The sequence below is a fragment of the Rhodotorula paludigena genome, assembly GCF_050403205.1.
Source record: "Rhodotorula paludigena JCM10292 DNA, Rt_paludigena_JCM10292v1_ctg17, whole genome shotgun sequence".
NCBI classification, from domain to species: domain Eukaryota; kingdom Fungi; phylum Basidiomycota; class Microbotryomycetes; order Sporidiobolales; family Sporidiobolaceae; genus Rhodotorula; species Rhodotorula paludigena.
In genome coordinates, this window is record NW_027481441.1 from 167,532 (window position 1) to 183,319 (window position 15,788).

The window sequence follows — 15,788 nt, forward strand, 5'->3', positions numbered from 1 at the left end:
ACTGGTGGGCTGCAACTCTGGAGGCTCCATGGGCATACGGAAGCGCGATATCGTAGTTCCGGAGTCTCTCAAGGGTTCTTCTGCACTAGAAGCGCTCCGCAAGGCCACCTGCTCGAAGCTTTTCGCCCCAGTCCCGCGTTTTCAGAGTGTTTCGGCAACTTTGCCGGTCGTGGTTCGGCCCTTCGCGAAAGCTCGCATGGCGGAGAGCGCTGAGACTTCTTCATCGCTGCATCGAGGCCCTTCATCTCCGCATCTCGGGCCCTGCAGATCCCCCTCATCGCAGCAATTTGCTCCCCTTTGCTCTCCGTATCCCCATCGCCAGACTCGTTTTGCCAGACGCTCGCTCGCTGGGATCTTTCTTGCTCGCTCAGCTCGCTTCTGAAACCTCTGCTCGCTGCGCCTCTGCTGTGCACGCACGGCCCGGGCGTCTCTGAGCCCGGCAGCGGTCAACGTGCAGTCCCACTCTGCACACGGCGGTGGGGAAAGTCGTGCAGGCGGGAACGGGCGATCGAGCTGGTACGCGCACGAGCAGCAGCAGGTGCGGTGATTTCGCTGTGTGCGGCCAGAGCAGCTTGCCTGACAAGCTTGCGGCTTGTCTGCAGGCCTTTGCGTCGACGTCGGCGCATCTGTGGCCCGGTCCCGAGACGCTGTCGGGCGAGCTTAACGCAGTGCCGGACCCGCATGGTCAATCAAGACATCCGAGCGGCACTGCCGAGCGGCAGGGAGCCGTCTACGGTCATCCCGTAGCAGGGGCCCGTCCTTCCCAGGCCGTTTACGCCGGTTGGGAGCCCGTCGAGCCTGTGCAACAGGGCTACGCACAACTTGCGTATGCGCAGGCTGCGCCGGGCCAGCAGCTCGAGACTGTTCCGCTCCTCTATGCCGCTCATCCTCCCGCTCGCGCCGCCGCTTCCCGCCCGTCCCATCCGTCGACACGCCCTACCCACCGATATGTTCAGCCCGCGCAGCCGCTCACGCCAGCCTACGGCTCCGAAGACTATGATCCTGGGAGTAGGGCATGGCAGAAGAGGCGCTACGAGCCCGCACCCGCCCGTCTCGACACATCTTTCCCCACTCCTCCCGCCCACTTTACCGATGTATCCTTTCAGGCCGCTCACGCGCCTCAGCCCATCTATCAGAGCGTCATAACCCCGCAGAGCGGGGCGCAGTACAGCATCCTGGCGAGCGGCGTCCCGTCAGGGAACTTCCATCCTCGCCTACCGATGGTTTCGACGACTCCGTACGCGCCAGCCGACTCGACTGGCATTCACGGCACCTACAACCAGCTTTCAAACTCGCTCTACCTCTCTCAGCATCCTGCACCTCTCCCTCAGGAAGCGCCTTCTGCCGGCTTCGACTTTCTTCCGCCCCAACCATTCTCGTCGCATCTTTCCGCACCCGTCTCGATCGTCAGCACCTCACAACAACCAGTACCGTCCACGGCGAGCGTCTTCGTCCTGCCAGCGCAGAAGGTACCGCCTTCAACAAGTCGGCCCTCGTCTGCTTCGCTTTCCCAAACCAACGGATTTCCGCCTTTCGCGTACGATGCCGCCGAACCGCAGATGTATACCTCTGTCGCGCCTGCTGGCGCACCCGTCGAGGCGCCGGATGATGCCCCTGTCGCGTCAATCGTGGCACACGCGTCAATTCGCCGCGCCATGCAGAACGCGCTCCCTACGCCGCTTACCTATCGTCCGGCGCGCGGCAGCACCGTGCACTCGACCAGAAGGGTCGATGACGTGCCGCAGATCGGCAGCGCCAAGACTTGCTCGCACTCGACGAGCCGCGCGGCCGGCGAGCCCGACGAGCGCAAGGTCATGCCTACGCGCTGCAAGGTCAACCGCAATTTGCAGAAAGAGATCAACTCTCTCGAGGTTACGGTGCAGTGCGCGACGTGTCCCTCGCAGCGTACCCTCGCGCGCCTCGTCCTTCGCGCTCTCCCCGACTCGCTCGTCGCCGCACTCGAGGGCGGGTCTGCGCCGCTTGACGTCTTACGCATCGCCGGTTCGCGCGCCCTGCCTGTCGCACCGCTGTCGGCGGATATCGGTGGCGCGTCGTGCTGGACCTGCATGGGTCTGCAGGAGGGCGACGCTGGCGTGCTTCGCGCCGGAGCGCAGAGCCACCGTCAGGCGGCCGCGAGCGCTCCGCAGAAGAGCTACGACGCGACGCTCTCGGCAGCTATCGACCGCTTCGAAGCGCTGCAGCTTGGCGAGGAGCAGGGCGACGACGACAAGTCTCGCACCCGCCAAGCGGAATCGAGCGGGATGAGCGGCGACGGATACGAGTCGCTCTTGCTGGCCGATGAGGCGCTGGTGTCCGAGCAGTATCTCGGAGAGAATGACTCGCTCCTCAAGTGTTTGTTCCGCCTTCTTTCTTTGGCATCGGGGACGAGGCTGACCCGTGCGCACGCAGGCGATGTCTGCGGCTTTCTCTGCGGCATCGGGTCAATCTCGTCGACGCTGTCCGACGCAGCTGCCTCTGCTTTCACGGTCGAGGTCATCTGCGCACGCTGCGATGTCCTCTTTCGCTGCTGCTCGGACTGCGGAGGTGGTGGTGGCCGGCTTACGCCGGGGCGCTGGCGCTGCAAGGAGCTCTTCCGTGAATTTGTAACACTACTCTCTACGTTGATTGAGCTAACGCTTTTGTCCTCAGCCGAAGGTCGCAAGACCTGCCAACTCTCTCACGCGCGCAACCCTGCACTCGGCGAGGTGACGATGTGCGTTCCGACTTGCTCGGAGAACTCGAAGAGCGTTGCCTACTGACAGTCGTCTTGGTCGCGACAGTGAGGTTCTCCCGGTCTCGGACATTCCAGCTGGGCAACTCGACTATTACGAGGCCCGCTCGCGAGCGCTCTACTTCAACTGCCGTCTCTCCGTCATCGCCCGCCCCGAATTTCTTCTCTCCGGCGACGGGCTCGCGCGCAACTTTGACGAGGTCTGGCGAGTCTCGACCGATCACTGGGCGCAACTGGCGCAACTACTGCGCAATCCGCCGGCAGAGGGCTCGAACATTAAGCGGTATGTCCCTTCATAATGTAGACCACGCTTGCGGGTGCTGATGCCCACACTCGCAGTTACCTCACCAGCATGTATTCGATTCCGCGCCGGCGGCATCTGAGGCGCGGCAAGAACAAGGCTGAGAGCGCCCGTGCATTCGATGATTCGCCCGCCCAGCGAGTCGCCTTCGGCTTCAGTATTGCAGAAGCTAATGTGGGTCCGTTCTACGTCTGCGTCGATTCATCAGGCTGATTAATTGTTCTTCCTGCAGCTTGACCTCGGCACCTTGCAGGTAAACGAGGTTCTTTGCTTGCCTGCGTCGACCAAGCTGACAGTGAGTCTGGACCGCAGTTCTGCTGCGCCATGCCATGGCCGAACAATGGCCAAGCATTCGACGCCGTGACGATGCTCGGCGAAGAGACGACACGGCGGGTCAAGGCCGACCTGGCTCTCCTCAATCACCAGCGCGCATCCCTGTCGCCGCCGCTTCCTCCGCTCCCTGCGCTCACGTACAACTACATCGGCTCGCCATTCCGACACGACAGCCGCCAACACGCCAGCGTCTCGCGACGCGGTTACGAGACGTTCGAGACGCTTCAACTGCGGAACACGTTCATCCAGCGTGACTGGTTTCGCATACGCTGGCTGCCCGATGAATGTACGTCTGCCCTGCCGCATGCATCTCTTGCTGTGACTGAGACATCCGCACCGTAGACGCTTCAGCCCTCACCGTCTACATCCGCCGCCTCGAATCGGAGGAAGACATGGGTGGCCCACCTCCGCAGAATGTGCCGCGTAAGCGCACTCGTAAGAGCACGACCGTCACGACCAACACGCCCAATTCGGCATCGCCCGTTTCAGTAAGCGGCCCGTCGTTCGAGCAGCGGCAAATCGCGCCCGCAGCACTCGTTCCGGCCTCCGAGATGACCTACCTCATACCGGTTGCCCATGCCGCAGTTCTACCTCTGCCGCATGTGCAACCCCAGTCTGTATACCTCCCGATCCCGCCGTATCCACCACCACCGCCTTAGAGCATTCCGCAACTTATCTGTACTTGCCAACTCGTTCTGCATTGTCGTACCTCCGTTCGTCTCTGAGCGTGAAACAGATGACCCGCGAGCTGTAGAAAGCAGTAAGATCTGTGCTACACGGAAGTCGTCGCATCGCCCGTCCTAACGACCCTTTCCCAGGTGCCCACCCGCCTCAGCACGCCGCGCAAGTTCTCCTCGCCGAAGATGAGCTCGTCCCTGCGCAGGTCGGGCGAGTGGTGTGCAAGCTGATCGACTGCGCGCGTGAAGGCGAGCGCGCGGTGCAGCGAGAGGAGCGAGGGAGAGGCGGAAGCGGCAGTGGGAGGGGACGGAAGAGAAGGGAGCATGGCGACGGTGTGCTGTACGGACTTGCTAGCGTCAGTACGGCCTCTGAAGTCTTGTCTCCAGCAAATGACGTGATTCAGACTGGCCAGCACAAGTCGAGGCGACCAGAACGCACCTTGACCACCTCAAATGCTGCCTGTGCTGCCTCGTCAACTCGCGCTTGCGTCATCTGCGGGCTCTCTGCGGGGGGCACCGGGACCGCAGCGGGTGTTCGAGAATGCGCGCCGTCGGACGGTCTGCAGTAGCGTGCGAGACGATGTGAGCCGGAAAGCGGACTTGACGGATGGAGAGGAGACAACGCACGCCGTGTCCGGACCTGGTCGATCTCGCAACTGCAGCACGACACCGTTGATCGTGTGCAGCTCTTGCTGCAGGTAGGCGATGTAGTCTTGCGCCTCGCGGAGTTCGTGCACGAGCTGCAGACGGGACCGAGTCAGCGGTCCGCCAGCGATGTCAACGGGCTACAAGACCTTGCTGTACACACCTGAAGGTTGGTGTTGGTCGCCTCGGCAGGACTCCCCATGCCTCCGTAAGCCCGGCCTGGCGTTGCGCTCGCATTCGGCGGTGCACCACTGGCGGTCCGAGAGGGGATGTTGCGCAAGCGGGAGGGCGGTCGATCGGTTGGCTGTAATGTCGAGTGCTGCGAAACAATAGTGTCGAACTCGCGAAGTGCCTAAAGGCGAGGGTAGCGTCAGGAAAGGAAAGGTACGGCAGAGACGTAAAACGACAGACCGCTTCCGCGACGCGTGCTACCGAGTCCAGCGATGCGACTGTCCCCTCGCCGTCATCAACATCCAACCGCCCGTGTCCCGCCGCTCCCCCGTTCTCTTCTCCCCCCATTCTCCGCAAGTCGCTCCCGCTGCGCTCGCCCTCGCTCTTCCGCAGCGCAGCAACACTCCCGGGTCGCGGACTGGGCGAGATGAGCGGGTCCTGGCCTGTCGCGACGAAGCCGTTCGCGCGCTGTAGTAGCTCGATTGTGCTCGGCGGCCGGCCGGCCAGGGACGGGCGGAAGCTGCTCGAGTGGGCAGTGCGCTGAGCGGGAGGTTTCGAGCCGGCGAGGTCGGCGGATGCGCCAATATGCAGAGACTGCTCGTCATTGCGTCGTGATTGAGCTTGATGATCTGCGTAGGTCGCGTTGGACCGTCGAGCAGTCGTTGGTGCAGGAGGTGGGGCGGACGAGGTGCGAGGATGGGTTGGCGGCGGAGTAGAAGTCGCCGCCAGGCGTCCTGCTGCCCTTTTGGACGCCCTCAGAGGCTCGTCCTCGTCGTCACCTTCCCCGTCGAGGAGCAGCAGGAGCTTGTCGAGGTTGCTCAACTCGCGGAGCTCGTCCTGCCCGTCCTCGCCACCGAAGGCACTGGCACTTCTTCGGCTCGCGCTCCAGCGCCCTGAACTTGTAGCCGAGTCATCCCAGTCTCCCTGCCTGCGCGAGAGCGGCGTGTCGCCGCGAGGATGTCGCGCTCGCGGCGATGAAGCGGCCGCCGACGAGCGCTCGTCGCGGTACGTGTCGGTGATGTCTGGGTCCGAGAAAGCGAGGTTGACGGTGTCGGGCCGAGTGCGCGGGCTGAAAGGCATCACCGCCGGTGCGAGACGCAAGCAGATGAAAGCGCGGAAGCAACAGCGCGTCGAGGCGCGACAACAAGCGAGGCGGTGCAATACAGATCATTGGCCCTGTTTTACAGGGCATGAGGCAGAGCCTGAAAGGCGCAAAAAGAGCGGTACGCGCTGACACAAGCCAACCAGCGTCCAAGAGGCGCAGGGCAAAAGTTAATGCACTGGCCGGGAATCGAACCCGGGGCTAGGCAACTCAGACAAAGCTGGCAATGCCCAATTTTACCACTAAACCACCAGTGCAAGCGATAGAGGCGGAAGCTCATTGTGCACATATGTACCGCCAAGCTTTGTGCGGCTCGTGTGACGTCTCAACAAATCTGCCGACCGTGAAGTTAACAGCGGAAGTCGGGCTGGTAAGTATGAGCATATTGTACGAGCAGGCGAGCTTGCCGTAAGCGCCGGTTGCCACTTGCCCCCTTCCTTCACAGCTCAGCGCTCTTATGCAGACCATGCCGTCGGTGGAAAAGTGGTAGTCAGGTGGTCACCATTACACTGCGTATGTACATTACGGTTCATACAGGGCGCGGAAGCCTACCGTACAGCCAAACAAGATTGCCATAGAACCCAAAAGCGTAACCTCCCCCTTCCTTCGTCAAGGGTCAGACCGAGTCGTCGATCCACTGCCAGTGCGGGAGCGACGCGAAGGCGTGCTCGGCGTCGAGCTTCTCGTTAACACGCATCATCGGCTGGTGGCATAGCTCCGTCAGCAACTTCGACTCTGGCGGTGAAATGCGGAAAGGAAGTCGTTTCGGCAACGGCATCGGACGCACATTGTGCCACGCGTCAGGCGACATCGTCTCGTGCTCGCGCTCGGTCGCCTCGAGGTATTGGAAGAAGACGGGGTGCTCGGCCTGCGTGTGGGCGAGCCGGTCGAAAGAATCAGCGAACGGTCTGGCGGACGAAGCAGGCCATGATAGGAGTCGCTGAAGAGGCAGCGCACCTTCTCCTGAGAACTAGACACTCTGGAAATCTCCTGCTGGCTCCCCGCGTGGTCACCGGTTTGCTGCCGACAGACATGTCGTGCACCTTGCCCCGTCTCGTCCCGCTGGCTCGTAGTGCGGCCGACAGGAGGTCATTCGACGCACCTTGACCTCGCCTTCATCGTCCATCATCATCGTGTGCCAGTCGATGCGCTGCAGGGACGTGACACGCGAGAGCACGGACATCAGCCTCGATTCGACTGATGAAGCATGAACGACGGGAGGATTGCTTGCGCACCCTTTCGGTCATCTTGGCCGTCACTGTGGGTGTATTTGAGGTGTGATCCACTTGTCTATAGCTGGATCGAAGAGGATGGGAGGAGAAGAGACGAGGTCAGCCGACTCGCGAGCTCTTGACGCGGGAAGGTGGCGACGGTCAGCTCAGTCGGGAATGGCGCGCTTCTCGAAGGGCGAGAGCACAAGCTTCTGTCGGTTCCAACTCAAGTGGTCGCTCGGCGAGAACGTTGCGCTTTTGACGAAAGTTCGCTCGGTGGGCCGTCTCGCAGCGAGCGAGAGCAGTCAGGATCGCTACCTCCTCCCGCTAGTTTCGCAGGCGCCTTCCGCGGCTGGGTAGCAATCAAGCGAAAGCACGTTCAGTCCGTGACACCTGATCCCTTGTTGTACAGCTGCAAAGTACAGCCCCTTGCTTGCACGGCTGGCCGACACTCCAGTCTTTGAAAGCCAGGCTGCTACACCACCACTTTTCCGTGCACTGCGTACCCCTGCAGCGCATGCAGCGGCACGCTCTCTTCCCACACGTTGTCCGGCGCATCGACCTGGTGAAATTGTGCAGCAACCTGATGCGGTGCAAGATTACTGAACGGCGCCGGCGTCTCGGCGACTCTGGCTGGCGCCTGTCTCAGTGCACGCGCCTGCGGCTGCGCCGGGGCCAGAAACGAGTCAGAGAGGCGCTTGAGCCAGGCGGACCGTGTGCGTGGGGTGATGATGCTGCCGTTTGCTGCGGGACGAGGAACAGGCTGGATGGCCGGAGCGGACGGGGAGGGTACAAGGGTGTGGCTTGGCGACGAGGTGGGAATGCGCAGCGGAGCCAGGGCGGGCCGCTCGATCGGGTGAACCGGCGGGTCATACAAGGCAGTGGCGATGGTCGGCTGAGCAGCAATAGCGCCAGCGACTGTGTACGGACTGTCAGCACTGGGCTGACGGTGCCACATTACAAGCACCTCTTGAGAAACGGTGCAACGACTCACGAGCTGGAGCATAGAAGGCATACTGGGCGGGAACTTCCGGAGCCGGCGGTACAGGCGGATGCGGCGGGAGTGCCAGAGGCATGGTCTGCTGCGGTCTCTTCGAGCGTTCTCCTCCTGGACGTGGCAAGACCTCGACGCCTGCTCAAGAGCAGCCATGTCAGTAAGATGACAGCTGCCTAAGAGCTTCACATCGGGACTCGCCCCTTTCGGCCAGCGTACCCCTCCGTTCAGCATCTTCAGCGCTCAGCCGCACCGGGCTATACACCGCAGCGGCGTCAGTCGAGAGCCACTTGTTGAAGAAGCTGGCTCTTCCGCTCGCGGCACTCTTGACGACCGTCCCTCCTTCTCCTGAACCCGCTTCTTCTGCCTTTCCCGGCATCCTGCTTCCCGAGCGGTGTCGTGTTGCTGCCCGTTGCGGCGACGCAAGCACGACGAAGGAGAAGGCGAGCGCAAGGATGACTTCGAGGAGCAGGACGGCCGCGACGGTGATGCCGGCGACTGCGAACGGCGAGAGGATGCCTGAGCAGGAGCTGCGGGAGCGGGGGCTGTCAGGGCGACAGCGAGAGCATACGTATAGTGGGCGCACCTCATCGCGACCGTCTGAGCCCTAGATGGGCATGGCCAAAATGTCGGCGTGGTGTCGAGAGAGAGGAGCTGCAGAACAGGCCAGCACAGCCTCACATCGCCGTGGACTTCCCGGACGCGCATGGTGATTCGACAGGTGGCGGTTGCTCCTGTACGTACGTCGCGATCGGTGCCAACGCAGACCCGCTACAATGGATCGCTCCAATCTAGGCGAGCAGGGCGAGAGGGCTTGGGCAAGGCCGCTCCTCGTTTTGCGCTTGACGAGGGAGCGCCGGTCATGACCAGTGATGCCGGAAGCTGAAAAGTTTGAAAGAGCGGGCAGCCCCGATCGACGCTACGGACTCCTCGAAGAGGAGAGAAGGACAGACGACTAGTCGCCCCACGCTCGAGACCGCTGAACAAGCGAGTAGCGCCACTCCACAGCCTCGCAGGCAGCTCCTAGCAGCTAAGGAAGCCTGGCCCCAACAGACCCTAGCATGTAGCACGAGCGAGAGCCGAAGAGACGATACCAGCCGGCTTCGGGAGCACGAGAGGCCTGAGCGCTGGACGGACGCTGGAAGTGTCTGCCCCGCGTGCGCGCCTTGAGCGCGTGTGAACTTCTCCTATCCGCAGCCGGGCACGCGTCTCGGAGCGTCCGCCCCGACCTTTCTTTCTCCTCCCTCCTCTTCGCCCCGCGGATCCGCTGTCCCGCTGATCGCGATGCCGGCCGCTGAAAAGGCCGCTCTGCACTCGCCAGCACGAGAAACGTCCATGCCATACCCTTCTCCTCGATTTGGGCAGCGCGAACCGGACGGGTACGGCTCCGACCCGCACGACGGGGTAGCGAGTGGGCGTGCCAACGGCAAGGCGTCTGGGAGCGGTAGCGGCGGGGACCACAAGCGACACCTGAGCTGCGAAAAGTGCGTATCAATTCGAGCAGAAAAGGAGCAACGAGTGAGCCATGGATGCGGAGCGGTGGGCTGACGCGATCCCGCGAGCAGCTGCCGGGTGCGAAAGATGAAGTGCTCGCGACAGAGCCCGTGTCTGTCATGCAGAATGCGGGGCGACAAGTGCGTCTGGGTCGGGCCGGCGCCGAACGGGTCGGCAGACGAGGACGAGCTGGAGCAGTCGCAGAACGAGGTGAACCGCCTGCGCAAGCTGGTCGACTTGCTGCTCGCGCGCCTCGAGGAGCAGGACGCGGCCGAGCACTTCAGAAAGCGCACAGGAGCGGCGCAGTTCCAGCCGCACCCGTCGATTTTGCACGGAGCGGGAGTGTCGTCGTCGGGAGCGGCGGAGCGGCAGCACAAGCAGCAGGATGACGAGCGGGACGGCGCTCCACCCGAGCGCGACGAAGAGCACCAATCGCTCAACCGCAGCTCTGCGCTCGTGCGCTCCGGCAGCGGCACGTCCACAACTCGCGGCGCACCGCACCCCTCTACCTCCTCCTCGGCCCAGCCGGGCGACATTCCCATCACGCCCCTTAACGGCCAGCCCTCGCCAGGGTACGGCCTGTCGCTCGCCGGGCTCGGCTCGCTCCACCACTACAGCATCGCGGTCCCGCACGGCGCGTACCACTCGAGCGCGAGCGACTCGCACGTCTCGCTCGCACCCGCAAGTGTGGCCGCCGCGCAGGGCGGCGCGCACGCCATGATGATCGCAGGTGCGCCGCCTGGATCGCCCGCGGGCACGCGCATCGTGTACGAGGGGCCGAAGGGCGAGGTATGGAGGGCGGGGTGAGGGCGGATGACGACGAGAGTGAGGTGCGGTCGGAATCTCGGTCTGAGCGCTCAGTGTGGGCGTGTCCTGTGTCGTGCTTGTAGGTAGCGCTCCCCTTCGTCGTGTACGCAGGCGCAGCAATCACGGCTGTGTCCAGCACGACTCGCGACGAGCGAGAGGAGGAGGAAGGACGCAGTGCTGCAAGCCTTGCGCACGAGACCAGATTCTATCGCTACGATTGCCCGGTCGATACGGCGTGCAGCCCGCTCGCCTCGCGTCGGTTCGGACCTGTGACCGACCGCGAGGTGGAGGCCGTTCGCCTCGACGTCAGTCCCGGCCTTCCCAAAACAACCCGCGTCCTCGCTCACTCGCTCTTCTCCTTCCACTACACTGCTGGATACCAAGCAAACACACATCATGTCTGACCTCAAGTTCCGTGGCTACGCCGTCAAGGACACGAACAAGTGGACTGAGTTCGACGTCGTCGACTTCGAGTGCGTCTTGCGATGTAGTCGTGCTGCACACCGAGCTGACAGTCTTGCCGCAGGCCCATGGGTGTCCGTGACGACACTGTCGACATCGAGGTGCGCCGACGAGCCTCGCAGAAGGTTGAACACCCGGCTGACCTTCTCGTCGTCGCTCGCTCTTCTTCCACTCCGACGTCTACTCGAGCAGGTGGAATTTTGCGGCATTTGCGGATCGGACGTCCACACTATCACTGGTGGCTGGGGCGCTCCGCACCTCCCGCTCGTTAGCGGACACGAGATCGCAGGCACCGTCCGCAGCGTCGGAGCGGGCGTCAAGGAGTTCAAGCAGGGCGACCGCGTGATCGTCGGTGCCCAGATCGACGCGTGCGGCAAGTGCCGCCAGTGCCAGGTGCGACAGGTTCTACCTGGTCTTCTGAACCGCTTGAGAGGGCGGAAGACCGCAAAGTGCTTTCTGAGGGCAACCTCGTACTGACTCGATCCCCGCTTGATTGCACCCTATGCAGGACGACAACGAGAACTACTGCCCCAAGCAGGTTGACACCTAGTGCGTTGGATTCTCCCGCTGTCCCGCATTTCCTGTGGGCACTGACACCAAAGCACGTCCCGCAGCAACGCCGAGGCGTGGGACGGCAAGATCACGCAGGGTGGCTACTCGACCGCCGTCCGTGCCCCTCAGAAGTTTGTGTTCAAGGTCCCCGACAACGTCGACCTGGCGGACGCTGCGCCGTGAGTCCCGCCTGAGCGAGAATCGCCTCTTCCTCGAGAAGCTCCCGCTGATCTGCTCTACTCCGCAGCATGGCTTGCGCGGGTCTCACCGTCTACGGTCCGATGCACCGCTTCGGTGTCAAGAAGGGCACCAAGATGGGCGTTGCCGGCCTCGGCGGTCTCGGCCACTTTGCCGTTCTCTTCGGTGCCGCGCTCGGCGCCGAGGTCGTTGTGTACACGCACCAAGAGGACAAGGTCGCCGACGCGTACAAGATGGGTGCCGCGGATGTTGTGCTTACGTCCGAGAAGGACTGGGACAAGAAGCACTGTACGTTTCACGTCCCACTGAATTCTAGCCACCATATGTCTGCACTTCTTGCCCGGCGCACAAGGGTGCACGGAGGAGAAGAGGACGTCACGCTACCGAACGAGTCTCCTAACACATCCGCGAACACACAGCCATGTCGCTTAACTTCCTCATTTCGACGATTGACGTCTCGAAGGCGATCCCGATTCCTGAGCTCGCATCGCAGCTTTACGTCAACGGCGTCCTTCACCTCTGCGCCATGCCCGACGACCCGATCCCGCCGTTCCAGACGCAGCAGCTCGCGGCGAACGGCTGCTCCATCTCGGTCAACCACGTCGGCAGCAAGGTCGGTCTTTCTCGCCTCGAACTGATGTAGCCTTTCATTGACGTGTCTTGCGCCCCTTTCACAGGTCGAGGCCGAGGCCATGCTCAAGCTCGCGTCCGAGAAGAACGTTAAGACCTGGAAGGAGGTCATCCCGTGCGCTTCTTCCCTCTCGTTCCGTTCGCATGTCGCCACTAACGCTCTCTTGCGACCGACAGGATGAAGGACGTCGGCAAGGGTGTCCAGGGCGTCAAGAACAACGAGGTTCGCTACCGGTGCGTCGGGCTTTGCTTGTTTGTTCTCGCCGAATGCGCCCTGACAAATCTCCGAATCGGTCAGCTACGTCCTCAAGCAGGACCTTGCCTAGGCGCGTTTCCCGAGCGTGCCTCTATGTACTTAGGCTCAGTAATTCAAAGAAGTGTTTTTCAACGAGCGAGCGCCCGAGATGTCTCCAAACGGACCTTCTCAGCGCCAGGAATGGGCAGCCCTTGGTGTTAGGGCTTCTGTTGAGCACAGCGCAGGTCGAGCGTCGTTAGAAGAGCCGTCAGGACCTGGCAGCAGTCCAAGGTAGTGTCGGGGGAGTTGCTGCGTGAGACGGACCAGTATGACCGGCGCGGAGACGAGGGAAGGCGCGAAGGCGAGCGGAAACCTGCAAGCCCCTGTTGGAGCACAGGAGTCTCTCCGATAGGTGTAACACAACGCCCTACGGCTGTGTCAGCAGGCTCTGCTGAGCAGGCGCAGAGGCCGAGGTCGTCGTCGCCTCCACCGCCGGAGTCGGACTCGGTGCTTCCTCTCTCCATCCTCGCGCCCGCTTCGCTCGCTCCGTTACAGAGCTCGTGCAGCGCGCATTTCACCGCTAACAGTCATGACCGACGTCGCCTCCGCCAACCCGCAGAAGACCGGCGAGATCGCTGGTGCTTCCTCATCCGGCGCCGTCGCACTCGCCAACAACACTACCATCGTCGTCGGTGGTGCGAGTGGCGACTTGGCTTCCCGCAAGGTGCGCTAATAATTAGCTACGGCGCGCTCCCAGCCCGCTAGGAGGTGGAACGAGGGAGATGGAGGGGTGCATGACGCAGGCGAGGATTCGGCGAGGCTCGCGGCGGTGCAGATGGCCGTGGATGGGCTCGATGGGGGGCTCAGGCAACGCACATCTGCTGCTGGTACCCGCTGGCTGACTCCTGGTGCGTCTCGTGCGACTGCAGACCTTCCCGGCGCTGTTCGGCCTCTACAACAACGGCTTCCTCCCGGAGGGGATCCGCATCATTGGCTATGCGCGTTCCAAGATGAGCCATGAGGTGAGCCTTTCATAAGACCATCGCGGACAGCGTGATGCTCCTACGAGGCGTGAGGCCGGAGAAACGGTGTGTGGTGGGGCGGGGAACCGATCTCCGGGTGGTCGAGCTGCTCAGCCTCGCTCTGCCGAGCCTGCGTGCGCATGCACAGTCCACTTGTGCTGTGTTAGGCCTGTCACTGCTTGACCGGAACCGCCAGGATGTCGCGTTGGTTCTGCACGAGCGGGGCTCGTCGCGGCGGTGATCGGGACGATGTCGTCGCAGCACCGCTTCCCGCATTCTGAGCGGAACTGAAACGTCGTTGCTGCCCACAGGACTTCCAAGGCAAGGTCACCAAGTACATCAAGACGCCGATTCCCGCGATGAAGCAGAAGCTTGAGGAGTTCCTCAAGGCCTGCTCCTACGTTTCGGGCCAGTACGACCAGGACGAGGGCTTCGAGTTGCTTGAGAAGGAGATCAAGAAGGCGGAGGAGACTTACTCGGACAAGAACGCGCCCAAGAACCGCGTCTTCTACATGGCCCTTCCCCCCTCTGTCTTTACCGTCGTCGCCGCCAACTTCAAGAAGCACAACTACTCGGAGGGCGGCATCAACCGCATCATCGTCGAGAAGCCGTTCGGCAAGGACCTCGACAGTTCGCGCGAGATGCAGATCGGCCTGAAGAAGGAGTGGAAGGAGGAGGAGGTGCGTTAACGATCCCTCGCCATTCAACCACCACTCGCGGTTGCTGACTGTCTCACGTACGCAGATCTTCCGCATCGACCACTATCTCGGCAAGGAGATGGTCAAGAACCTCCTCGTCCTCCGCTTCGCCAACGTCATGCTCGATGCATCGTTCAACAAGAACCTCATCTCGAACGTCCAGATCACGTTCAAGGAGCCGTTCGGTACCGAGGGCCGTGGTGGCTACTTTGACGAGTTTGGCATCATCCGCGACGTGATGCAGAACCGTGCGTATCCGCCCCTCTCGGTGTGCTCCTCCAGGCGGGCTAACGCTTCTCGTTATCCGCAGACTTGCTTCAGGTTCTCTCGATCCTTACCATGGAGCGCCCTGTCTCGTTCTCGGCCGAGGACATTCGCGATGAGAAGGTGCGCCATGGCGCCATCCTCTCATCCCCAGCTCTCCACTCATCTTCTTCAATCGCCTTACAGGTCAAGGTGCTCCGCTACATCCCCGAGATCAAGCCCGAGGACGTTCTCCTCGGCCAGTACACGGCCGAGGGCGACAAGCCGGGCTACCTCGACGACGACACGGTGCCGAAGGGCTCGATCTGCCCGACGTTCGCGGCGTGCGTCGTGCACATCAACTCGCCCCGGTGGGAGGGCGTCCCCTTCATGCTGCGCGCGGGCAAGGCGCTCAACGAGCAGAAGACCGAGATCCGCATCCAGTACAAGGACGTGACGCAGGGCGTCTTCAAGGAGATTACGCGCAACGAGCTCGTCATCCGCGTCCAGCCGGGCGAGGCCGTCTACCTGAAGATGAACTCGAAGGCGCCCGGTCTCGCCATGCGCACCGTCCCGACCGAGATGGACCTCACCTACAAGCGCCGCTTCTCCGACCTCAAGATCCCCGAGGCCTACGAGTGCGTTTCCGTTCTGCCTCCTTGTCGACGAAGGTCTATCCTCGTGTGCTCAGATCTGACATGCTGCTGTACCTGCCAGGGCGCTCATCCTCGACGCGTTCAAGGGCGACCACTCGAACTTCGTCCGCGACGACGAGCTCGACATTGCCTGGAAGATCTTCACGCGTGCGTTCCGCCGGAAATTGCTTCTCATATTGCGGACACTGACAGCCGCTCTGCGTCGCACACAGCGTTGCTTCACCACATCGACGGTCCGTGCAGCCCCTGTGCCTCTTCAAGGGATACGCTCGCTGACTCTCTTCCGCTCACAGAGAAGAAGCCGAAGCCGGAGGGCTACGCATACGGATCGCGCGGGCCGGCGAAGCTCGACGAGTTCACCTCGAAGAAGCTCGGATATGCTCGTTCGGAGGCGCCGTATTCGTGGCCGTCGACCTCGGTCCTCTAAGCACGTCGTGGCACTCGACGTCTCGGCAGGTTCGGGAAGGACAGACAGGTCGCACTTATGTCGAAAAGGGTCTTGATGCAGTGCTCGAGGGCGAGGACAAGGCCGGTTGTACAGAAGGCTGGAAGTCGCTCTTTCGCAGTTCTCCCACTTTCCGCCTGCCTGTCCGTCTCATTTCGCTTGAGAGAGTCCACCTACAACG

At 62.4% G+C, this 15,788-nt stretch overlaps 6 protein-coding genes across 6 annotated transcripts; 4 read left to right on the forward strand and 2 right to left on the reverse strand.

Annotated features, from left to right (window-relative positions):
• Window positions 1-28: 28 nt before the first annotated feature.
• On the forward strand, window positions 29-4,024 carry JCM10292_001678 (uncharacterized protein; the record flags this gene model as incomplete). Its single annotated transcript, XM_076648630.1, has 9 exons — window positions 29-130; window positions 603-2,352; window positions 2,410-2,595; window positions 2,650-2,713; window positions 2,781-3,014; window positions 3,071-3,206; window positions 3,265-3,285; window positions 3,345-3,651; window positions 3,708-4,024. The coding sequence occupies 9 exons, from the start codon at window positions 29-31 to the stop codon at window positions 4,022-4,024; spliced, it is 3,117 nt and encodes a 1,038-aa protein (XP_076505819.1).
• A 113-nt stretch (window positions 4,025-4,137) lies between these two features.
• On the reverse strand, window positions 4,138-5,938 carry JCM10292_001679 (uncharacterized protein; the record flags this gene model as incomplete). Its single annotated transcript, XM_076648631.1, has 5 exons — window positions 4,138-4,380; window positions 4,482-4,602; window positions 4,670-4,782; window positions 4,851-5,039; window positions 5,099-5,938. 5 exons carry the CDS (start codon window positions 5,936-5,938, stop codon window positions 4,138-4,140), a joined length of 1,506 nt encoding a protein of 501 aa, XP_076505820.1.
• A 638-nt stretch (window positions 5,939-6,576) lies between these two features.
• JCM10292_001680 (uncharacterized protein) lies at window positions 6,577-7,143 on the reverse strand (the record flags this gene model as incomplete). The annotated part of the gene is made up of 3 exons (XM_076648632.1): window positions 6,577-6,663; window positions 6,748-6,828; window positions 7,063-7,143. The coding sequence occupies 3 exons, from the start codon at window positions 7,141-7,143 to the stop codon at window positions 6,577-6,579; spliced, it is 249 nt and encodes an 82-aa protein (XP_076505821.1).
• Window positions 7,144-9,449: 2,306 nt separating this feature from the next.
• On the forward strand, window positions 9,450-10,466 carry JCM10292_001681 (uncharacterized protein; the record flags this gene model as incomplete). Its single annotated transcript, XM_076648633.1, has 2 exons — window positions 9,450-9,649; window positions 9,731-10,466. The coding sequence occupies 2 exons, from the start codon at window positions 9,450-9,452 to the stop codon at window positions 10,464-10,466; spliced, it is 936 nt and encodes a 311-aa protein (XP_076505822.1).
• Window positions 10,467-10,862: 396 nt separating this feature from the next.
• Window positions 10,863-12,634, forward strand: JCM10292_001682 (NAD(P)-dependent alcohol dehydrogenase; the record flags this gene model as incomplete). The annotated part of the gene is made up of 10 exons (XM_076648634.1): window positions 10,863-10,939; window positions 10,993-11,029; window positions 11,121-11,321; window positions 11,437-11,477; window positions 11,543-11,659; window positions 11,728-11,966; window positions 12,098-12,291; window positions 12,356-12,423; window positions 12,486-12,542; window positions 12,607-12,634. 10 exons carry the CDS (start codon window positions 10,863-10,865, stop codon window positions 12,632-12,634), a joined length of 1,059 nt encoding a protein of 352 aa, XP_076505823.1.
• A 498-nt stretch (window positions 12,635-13,132) lies between these two features.
• Window positions 13,133-15,589, forward strand: ZWF1 (glucose-6-phosphate dehydrogenase; the record flags this gene model as incomplete). The annotated part of the gene is made up of 9 exons (XM_076648635.1): window positions 13,133-13,267; window positions 13,473-13,565; window positions 13,877-14,245; window positions 14,310-14,511; window positions 14,574-14,650; window positions 14,714-15,144; window positions 15,224-15,309; window positions 15,375-15,395; window positions 15,456-15,589. 9 exons carry the CDS (start codon window positions 13,133-13,135, stop codon window positions 15,587-15,589), a joined length of 1,548 nt encoding a protein of 515 aa, XP_076505824.1.
• Between the last annotated feature and the right edge of the window lie 199 nt (window positions 15,590-15,788).